Here is a 10669-nt window from a genome sequence, read left to right on the forward strand (position 1 = left end):
AGATCAACTGGGCAGTAGATTCTGTTTAGCTCGGCTGTTTATCATGGATTAATGGATGACAGTGTGGCACAGCTGTAAGTGGGTGGGAGGAGGCTCACTTCATCTAGTCCAATAAGAGAAATAACGACCATAATTAGCCATACCTTCCAGAAAACCTGTCCAAAATAGGGAATGATGAAACGCAGACCAGGGCCCGGCTTCACCACAAAGACTAATGAATGGCTGGCTGGCCGTTCTTCATGCAGCGAGTGACAGGTTTATCACACCGGCTACAGAAAGCAGACAGAAAGAATGCGTTTCATGGGGTTTTTAAATTGTGAATGAACGACTTTCCTCGGGAATGTACCCCCCTAACTGTAACCTCCCTCCCACTAACTGTAACCTCCCTCCCCCTAACTGTAACCTCCCTCCCCCTAACTCCACCAGCAGTACAGGCCATCTATCAGTCTGCTATGGTCTGATCGCACACAGCTGTCAACAGAGGCCTAGCGATTGATTAAGCCTGGGGCTCGCCTGCGTCTTCCTCCCCTGCACTGTATGGATCTGACTGGTCATAGGGCAACAGGACATCAATTAAAGGGAGTATCTTGACTGTGCTGGAGGCCCACATTGGACAAATTGCTAAGTCGCCTCAACTTGAGATAGCCCTGGTCTCATTAATGATTGTCTTAGCTCCTAGTTATTGGACAGATAATGACAAAATCATTCTCAAAAGTTTATAGGTGGTTTGTGCCCAGAGAGGATAAACTCCAAGCTTCTAACATTAGGCCAAAAAGACTTCCTTGTGGTCTGAGGCTGCCATTTTGGCCTCAACAACTCAGGCAGGAATTGCTTTGCAAGTACTGCAAAATTCTCTGGGAAGCTGTAACCCAGAAACAGATAGAAATACATTAAATTTGTAGCTGCAGTGAATGTCAGTGCGGTTCTATAGAGTTAAAACGGTCCAGAGGGGTTTTGAAGAGATGTCTGTGCGTGCGTGTGTCAACAGCATGTGTGAAACTCCTTTTATCTCCGGCTCCGTGCTTTTGTTTGACTGCTCAACTTTGCAGCAGTTGACGCCTGCAACAGGAGGCCGCCAGCTGCAGCCAAGAGCAGCTTCGAGAAAACTTGACGGAAAAATCAATGTTCGTGAAGTACGTGGCTGCTCTATCACTCCATCAGACTAACGTTAAATCACGCCGAGGCTCCGAGCCAAGTAAATAATATATCATACGGAATAAGCAATCAAATCGCCATGGCAACTGCCTCGGCTGGGACGTAATTGGCCGTGATCCCCTTCTCCTGGTCTTGTTGACACGACGCCTTATCAGGCATTCTGGTCAGTGAGTGACTGGGGGGAGAGTAGCTTTTCTGTTTCCTCCCCCTGACCGGCGCTAAGCCTACTATTGAGCTCAAGAGCGCAAGGCAGAGGCCAATACTGCCACTCAATAGTGTTGCATTCTGGGAGCGTCTCCTCTTTCTCAGTCCGCAGCCTGTAATTCACTGGCAACAATCCCCCTCCATAATACATATTTTGTTTTCTATCAACACCCTTGAAATTGGAAGTGGCACTGTGGCTCAGATGGGTGAATCTGGGAAGAAAAACCCCCCCACCAGCCAGTGATGCAGTGCCATCGTCTGACGCTTTTAAACCCCGGAAGAAAATCAAAGGATAATTAAGGTGTAATATAAAGCCACTCACACCTGGGGAATCTAGGAGCAGTGAAGAGCACCAGGCAGTGACACATACAGTCATGTTCAGGCTCATCCTAACTGTCACTTTCCCAGAATCGTGCCTAGTAGACCAATCTTTGGTGACCTTTAACCCCCCCCCCCCCCCTCCCCCACCCTAAACCTCCCTCCACCAAGACCTCAGACTTCAGACGGAGTGAGAAAAAACGCGGTGGAATGTTTGATCATTGTCGAAAACTGGGCCGTTTTTTGGGAGGGGGGTTGCGGGGGGGGGGGGGGGGGCAGGGGTGCAGAGTGGCGAGGGCTGAGCAGACAGAGCGCACAGGCGTTGGTTGACGCTTGTCATCCTCCATTAAGGCTCCTTTGATTGGGCTTTGTGGTCCTGGAAACGGCAAACAGCTGCATGCAAATGGGCCTGTTTCCCCAGGCTGGCCCCCATTGTTCTGGGCCCGGGCTTGACAGGGACGCTTTCTCTACGGGAGAAAGGAGGGTGTAGCCTTTGGTGGAAAAAGAGTGGCCCCACCGCGGACACGGCGGGGGTGCTCCGAGACTGTTTGTCTTTTTTTGTTGTTTTATCCTCAATATTACTGGTAGCCGACGTCTTGGGAAGAAAGCGGGGTTCTCGGAGTCAAGCATTCCTCCGACTGCGTGGATGCCTCCCTCCATAATCCAATATCCGGAGAGAGCGGGCGAGTGTACAGTATGTTTTCCAAAGATGAAGTCAAGATTTCCAAAAGGGAATTAAAAAACAGCAGGGGAAAAAAAAAGCGAAAGCCTTTTTGAATACTTAACATGTGAGAACAAAGGCCGCGAAGACTCATTTTTCCTGGTCTTTGTTCTCTGCTTTTAAAATCTGCTCAATAGAACTTGCTGATTGCATGCCAAGGTATTACAAAAACAATAGATTTATGTAGAAATAAAAATTGACATTGCACGATGGCAGCATGTGGGCAAGGCAGTCCATCTCTTGTTTACGTAACTAATAGAGGACTATTTTTCGATTTTCACATCCCTGTTTGCTGTCTGACGTGCGTGATGGGGCCTAACAAATACACATCCAGGTTTCTCAAACGGAGACACGTCCAAACACACGGGACTGAGGTGGGAGATGAGGCAAGAGATTTGGGACCTGCAAAATAACATCTGCTTGTCAAACACATGCGCTAGTCTGAGGGGGAGGCTTGACCGCGGAGCGACGGCTCGTATGTCATCCCGACCGCCAAAACGTCAGGATGAAAATCTACAAGGACATACGGCACCGTCTCCCATGACACCCGGCCCTCCCTCTGCCCTACCTTGCTGGGAACTGCTTCTAAAGACGGTGTCAGGCAAGACCACAAACCCAAAGGCTAAACCCTGCTTTCCCAGCCAACTGCTATCAAACACTCACGATTCCGATATAAGCGTTCAGAAATAGCTCCGGAGATATAAGCCAGGCCATTTGTGGTTGAGAGACGCGTCCTGGACAATAGCTTCATTTTCAGGTTTTATAGCGCAACAACACAGTGTTTGGCGCTTCAGGTTCCAAATTCACTATTTGTATTCATGACCGTGGCGCGTTCTCAGGTTCATCTCCTGGATGTTTTTTTCCCCTCTCCTCAGACAAACAGCGGACGGGCAGGCGGGAGAGCTTCCCATGCATTGCATGTTGATGCGTGTCTGCTGGAGGAAGATTGAGGAGGAGGATTCGTCATATCGCCAGGGCTAAGCATGATAGAGCCCCCTGGTGCTGCCTCTGAAGCGCTCAGGTGGGTCTGTTCAGCCGGAGATAGATCCTGTCGCAGCAGACGCTCGGGTGTCATTCCTCAGCCCCCCCGTTCCCTCTCCAGCTCACAGCTAAATACGCCCCTGGCATGCAAACACCCGAGCCCATTAAACTCTCCTAAATCTTCAGTTCAGAAGTATCGCGCGAGGATGCCCTCATTTTCACCGTTCTCTTTTTCTTTTTTGAAGCCCTGTTTTTTTGTTGTTGTCCTGAGCGTCAGGTTTGTTAGCAAAACAACTCCAAATTCCACTGTGGAGTATGGGCGTGAAGCCTCTATTTGGGTTCTAAGAAGCAGCAGGCTCGACTCCAGCTGAGGACTTCCTAGGACGAGGCACTCCCCCCGTGGGAGTGAGAATTAACACGGCAGCCTCTGGCGAGGTTATGACTATCTTAGCATGCCTGTTCAAACTGAACTCCCTCTTCTCTGTCAATGGGCTCAATGACCTCATGGCCTTTTGGAGGAGCATCAAAGGAAGCCATCTCAGGAAGAGCAGCACATCATTACACGGCTAATGCATATAATCCTCAGAGGGCAGGAGGAGGGTCGGCCATTAATATGACTCATCATGACAGGGATGACACTGGGCAAAGGAACATTTCGGCATCGTAGCATCCCTCTGGTGTCTGTTCTTGTCGTCTATCCACACTTCCCTTAGATGAAAGCTGGGGTGTATCTAACACCTTGTAATATGCAAAGAAATTCCCTACACAAGACACAAACATCAATTTCAGGGGCTAAACATTTAAAAGCACAAAATATTCTTCTTGGGAGTTAAGAAGGAAAGAAAAAAAAAAACCGATGTACGCAAGGGAGAGAGCGTCGTGTTGACAGAATCGGACCACCGCCGCAAGGCGAGGCGGCGGGCTTACTGTTCGTATTGTGGCGTATCTGCCGTGATGAGACACACAGGGAGGACCGAGTCTGAACAAATAACCTCCCAGGTGGGGCGGCGGGCGGGGCGTCGTTGTCGTCTTGATCTCCCCCTGAATGACTGGGGCTGCTTAAACTCCCCGAGTGGCGCACTTTGCTGCTAACCCCTGCACTTGAAACCCCAGCTGGGCTTTTGGAAAAAGACAAGGTCCCCCCTCATAAAAAAGTCAGGTGCTTCCCTGTGGGTGGTTGGGTTGGTGGGGAAGGTTGGCTGTGCTGTGCTTGCTGAGCCAGAGTCCGCCCCACCGCGCCCTCCCTCCGTACGACACATAGATGGACTGCCTTGAGGATCTGCAACTAGAACAGGGATTACATGGCTTCTGAATAATGAGGCTGAGACAGAGATGCTGACTAGGGACTAGGCACTGCCTGAGAGACTACAGGGGCTAGTGCGCGCACGCACACACACACACACACACACACACACACACTGATATTCATAAGGATACACGCAATCATGCTTTTTAGGGTGAGGGTTTAACAAGCGATTCATTCTATACTGTAGCTCTGTATGGGCTCATAGGCTTCTATAAGGTGTCCCATCTATAAGGTGTCCCATCCAGAGGGTTTGTGGGTAGTGAGTGATGAGCAGAATCAAGTCACATTCCACAACATTAGTCACCCCCCTTCCTGCGCTATCGCTGGAACACTGACCACTTTGATTGACTAGAGCAAGATGACCTTGCCCCCCTCCACCCTCCAGCGCAGGCTCCGGTCAATAGCAGCAACAAGCAGGCCCACTGATAAGACATAGGCAGGTGCGGAGACCTTGGTGACAGACGGCTTCCTGCCCTTCTCCTGATCGAGGCCATTGTGCCCCTGTGCACTCAAGGGGGGAATATGCTACAAGAGGAGGTCAATACTGATAGCGTAAAGCAAACAAAAACACTCTTTGTGCCACAGTGTCTCCCCCCCTCACTTATTCAATTTCCTGCACGGTGGGGGGAGGGCGCTTCCTTATTTCGGGCTTTTTTTATACCTGCAAAATCGCCTGGCGGTCCTTTGTTTGCAGGTGACCCGCCCCGAGGTGACATTTAATTCCCGGACAAAAACAGTGGTGGTCATGCTCCACGGCCCAGCCTCTCTTAGCCTCAGGGGATTACTGATACAGTGAGACTCTGCAGAGAAGCATTCATCCTCCCCCGGACAGAGCTGGCAGACGAGCACACCCAGACACAGCTACACACAGATAAACCACACAAAGCTGTCGAGCAGAGACACAAATCCACACGACCAAATACCGACCAAATACACACGCGCACGCAACAAATTCATTTTTAAAGAGCGTTCCTCCGGTTATTATTACAATTCTTTGAGTAAACTAGCATCTGCTGTGTGCTCAAAATGCCAGGAATTCATTATCAACTACTTTTTCAACATTATCTGCAGCCAAGTGAAAAAGGAAGTGCCAGCAACAAATGGGTCTCAAAGTGTTGGGATAATTTCAGGATAATTGTAGGTTTCTTAGCCTTTTCATATTAGCACAAAGCCTTTCTGTTCTTAGTGTCTGAAGAGTATGTTCTTTTTCTTCCAAACAGGACAGGATGGTATTGTTCTGAGACCAAACTCCCCTTGACACATTAAAGCTTAAAATGTGTGTCATGGTGGAGATGGAGATAGCTGATGAAAAACTAATTTGCACACAGGTATCCGAGACTAAAATATGCTTTCATCGCCTTGTTTTCTTTGAATCATCATTGCTGCTTTTATCTTTGGCGTTTCCTGTTTAGATCACTTTTTTGTTCTTGTTTGTTGTCTTACCTCAGCGACTCTGTGTTCCATGGTCTGTTCATTGTCACTAATGAATGAACGAAAACACTGAAAAACCTCTTTGAATAATATGTACTAGTCGATATAGAGGCACAAATCAAACCTCCCATTATCTTAAATGAATATCCTTTTGTTGCTGTCTCATATATATAACCTAATCAACACCGTTTGCAAATATTTTTTTCTCAAATAAAGATGATGTGTCACCGATGACATAGGTATGATTATTCAACTTATCTTAAAAGCTTTCTGTTTCCTTTCTGGATTAAAGGCATTACATTGTCATGACAGCTGGAAGCCCTGGGAAGAAGTGACTTGTGAAAACTAGATCCTAAAGTTTACACTCTGAAAGGGTGTGACTACAGAGAACGCTATATGCTAGACTCCTCCATTATTTCAATGGAGCTGTCTGAGCAGAGTCCATACAGAGCACACGTTTGAATGGAAAAAGTGATGTGGGCATCTGGTCCGATGTTTATACTCTAGTGACTGTGAGGGGTGTGAATTGAGCCGGGCCGTGTTGCTGCCAGCGAGCCAGATTTAAGGCACGCTTAACAAATGAAACCAAACTGTCAGGGGCTGGAGCTCCCACCCCATTAGATTGAGTGTCTGTTCATCATCTGGTCATATAACAGTGTGTTTTACAATCACATCTAAATGCACTATAAAGCAGGCCTCTCCAAAGGTGCACTCTTAAATTCTCTCTTTGCATACATGGGAACATTCTTGCTGCTTTTTTGGTTTTTACCAAAGACCAACTCCGGAAAACTGTGTTGCTCTAAATCTAGGGCGACCCCTTCCAGGTTGATATTGCATTTCATTTCCCCCTGAATAAAATTCCCTCCACTTAGGTGGTTTGCTCTGAATTTTGTTCCATAATGTGGTGGTATCGAACAAGATGATCTGTTTTTATAGCAGTTTGAGACGTCTGCTATTAATCAAATAGCAGTCTTAACTTTGAGGGGAACAGACATTGAAATCAAAACAAATCCCATTTGACACATATTACAGGGCAGCAGTCATTAGGGTCATTAGTGAATGAAGGAGATGGTAATGAAAGAATAGTTGTAGACTGGGTGAGATCTGTCTCTCGACAGCCACCCGTCCGCCCGGACCAATTCACGTCCCGGTGATAAAACCGGTCTCGTTTCATGGATGACTTCCTGTTCGGGGCAGAAAGCCCGTGAGAAACTGAAAAATTGGATCTCCGTGTCCTCGCGCCACACGGCCATCTGGGAGTATCCCGTGACTCAGCTGATCACTCACGATAGCCCCGTCACAGCCTGGTGGCGTTCAGATATGAGTTATAAACACACCAGGCTGAGCTGCAGCCGTGCTTGACAGGCTGGACGTCTGTGGCCTGCGGACCGGAGCTGGAGAACCAGGCGCTTCACCTTTGTTTGATTCGTCGACGGCACGTAGCAGCGTGACACATGGGAATCTCCTCCAGCGCCAATGGCTCGGGAGTAATGTGATTGTGTTGAGAGTCATAATTATCATTGCTTGCTGTTACAGTCAAGTCTATAGCCCATATATGTACTGGGAGGGCATAGAACAACATCTCTCAGGCAAAAACCCTTTGAGAGCAATATTGTCGAATTCATATGAAAGTTGACGTTACGCTCATATTAGTGAAACGCTGGAAATATTGCTGACTGTGGCTTAAAATCCAAAACAAATACTGTCTTCAAAGAAGCAAAACATGGACTCCTCTTCTCCACGCCTGTTTAATATGCTTGGCAAATAGACTCAGCTCATGTTGAAACCACATCTAAAAATGAGTTGTAGGCAATCAAAACACAGAACAAAACGAACATTGTTTCCAAAGTTATCCTGATCCCTGTCTTTACAGAGATGACACAGATACTAAAGACAAACGACAACATCTTTTCATGTCCCTCTTGTGCATGTATGGATGTTTCTTTTGTGAGATATCTATTCTACTCCTGGCACTACAGAACACACAACAGCCACCTTAATGTCTACACAAAATAAATCACAAGACATAATCCACAGTCAGGACTCTCCTTCTTTGAAGATTATAATAACTGGCACTATGGGAGCCTGGCAGGTATGAGCCTGTGTCCTTTGTGGTTGGCTTACTCTGAATCTTGTCAAATCTTCTCCTACTGGCTGGGCGGTCTGAAAACACCACTGAACAAACCTGATCTCTTCCACGGCCCAGTTAGCTCCTTAAGGTGTGTCAACATACAGAGAGCAGTCAGATAATGACTCAAAGATACCAGGAGGAATATTAGAGCCTAATGCACACCGAGATTACTTAAAAAGTCAGCTTGAGACAATACTGAATAGATCTTAAATAGATTGGATTAAAAACAAATGTACAGTAAGTACACAAAGGATTTGCAATCAAAATATACAAGAGTGCAATACAGTGAACAGCATTAACCGTAGGTAATGCCAGGATGGATTGTACAATATAAACGCTCTGAGTTAAGAGCGTATTATACTAATAAGACTGTGACTCCATTTTGTGGGCTGTTTTCCTACCTTATTAATATTTATAAGCTATATATGAAATGTATGATATTTATGAACATGCTTTGATTAAGGGCTAACTATTGCACACAAAGGCATTTTTCTCCAATGGATCTTGGATGTAAATGGTTACATCATGACTCTGGCTGCTGACAGAAGGAAGCTAATTACACTGAGACCTTTTTCTCTCGGGCATCCAGGGAAATGTGCTCTATACTTTCAGAAATGCAGGGCCAACGGGGCCTGGCGGGGGTGAAGGAGGGTGGCATGTGGATGGGATGAGACAGGGATTGTTTTCAGAGCAACCAACACACACATTCCTTCATTGATGGATGGGCAAATATGCATTCATACAGGCAGAGAGCCCTTGCGTCAACCGAAACCCAAAACCTTGACTCTCTGCATACCAACGCAGAGCCTCCCCCTAAAAAGAAAATCACCGGGACCACTCGACCCAGACGCTTTCTAAGCCCACCGAATCAGAGCTCTATTCTTTATGCACCTCTGAAGAATTTCCCCTCGGAGTCTGCTGTCCCTGGGAGTTCTTTCATATTCTCTACAATTGCTAATCTACAAAGAGAGAATATCTCTGTCGGAGAGACTGACAGTCTCCGCTGTTACATTGCAATCTCTCTTTGTTAACCAATCACGTCCCACAGCCCGGTCCAAATGCGTCTCAGAGAGGCAAGTCTGTGACAGTTTGTAATAAAAAGAGAAAAACAATTCAGCAGCAACCTCCGGAAAGATTTGCTTTGACGCTTAGCTGTAATCAATGCTTGGCACACAAGCATGTGATTTCAGCCTACTCTGTTCTAGAGCACAATAACAATGAAAGAGAACAAAAAAAATAATGATTATCATTAAGCAGACATACCAACATCAGCAATTCTGATGGGTATATAACAGAAAGGCTTTTTGAGGCTAAACTTGCAATTACAACCAAACATACCAATCAAAAGTGTTGGAGGGAAGTGAAAATAGAGCCTTCTGGGATGTCTTTAGAGAACATGAAAAACGTCAGTAATTCTTTCCGAACTCCTCACTTTGGCAATACGCCAAACCCCTCATTTGAAGGAACCAGGTGCAATGATGGGCACAGAACTGTGCATCAAGGTGCGTTCAAAAACCAATAGCCAGTGATGCGCAAAAGCCTGGGTAGTGGGTACACACTCTTCAAACCTACCTAAAAGCAATTGTGAACCTTCAACGGCAAAACCTTTGAGGACATTCAACATTACGTTTTATCACAATCGTTATATACAATATGCCGAGAAATTGAGAAAGTAAAAAACTGGAACCGATTCGAAAACGCATGAGATTCATAGAAATGCTGTTATGGTTCTCAACTTACCTTCCGAAGAATGGAAGTGAATGAGAGTGAGCAGGAGGCATTGGAACATGGGACTCCTCCACAGTGATGAGGCCATTGTGCTCCCTGGGAAATGGGCTCTGGAGTGCCTACTCGCCTAATGGTTGTGGTTCAATGTTTCGCAGAAATAGAGGAGAGAGCTGAGAACTGTCAACGATCGGTGGTTCTTGGCGATGCCTCACCAGTCATCTTCTCATCTGCAAGAACAGGAAGAGAGAGGGGGTAAGAATGAGGTAAAAATGTGCACCGCGACACCTCAGAATCACCATCATCATCTTCACACAGGCTATGCAATCGGCATTGCCGTTAGGGAAAACATCCAGCACAGGTTTGATCAGTGAGCGACATAGCCATACTCACAGACACACATTCACATTCAGAGAGTCAAGAATTCCATGTAATGTGCCTATGTTGTTGGACAGGCGTGCCTACCAAATTACCCTCTCTCCCCTCCAAAAAGCATATAAACAAAACACATACAGTGTCTACTGTACTCCTTGATGTGAACAAGCAAACTAACATATTGTATAATTGCGTAACTGTATGCATTCAAACTCTATTTGAAAGCATAGTGTCTGTCCCAAGGCGGACAACCAGTAACTAATACTAAAGATTAAGTAAGTAAGTCGATTTTATTTACAAAGCACTTCTCACAGAGATGACT

At 46.4% G+C, this 10669-nt stretch overlaps 1 protein-coding gene across 1 annotated transcript in view; it reads right to left on the minus strand.

The window, feature by feature from the left end:
* The window catches only part of adgrl2b.1 (adhesion G protein-coupled receptor L2b, tandem duplicate 1), a gene marked incomplete at both ends in the record, with an annotated part of 50705 nt that extends 40642 nt beyond the window's left edge, over window positions 1–10063 (minus strand). Inside the window, one exon of the mRNA XM_084457844.1 lies at window positions 9988–10063. Coding sequence (XP_084313970.1) covers window positions 9988–10063 — 76 coding nt within the window. The remainder of the gene's footprint in view (window positions 1–9987) is intronic.
* Window positions 10064–10669: the final 606 nt, after the last annotated feature.

This window comes from Borostomias antarcticus, assembly GCF_949987555.1.
Source record: "Borostomias antarcticus genome assembly, chromosome: 24".
In the NCBI taxonomy this organism is placed as follows: domain Eukaryota; kingdom Metazoa; phylum Chordata; class Actinopteri; order Stomiiformes; family Stomiidae; genus Borostomias; species Borostomias antarcticus.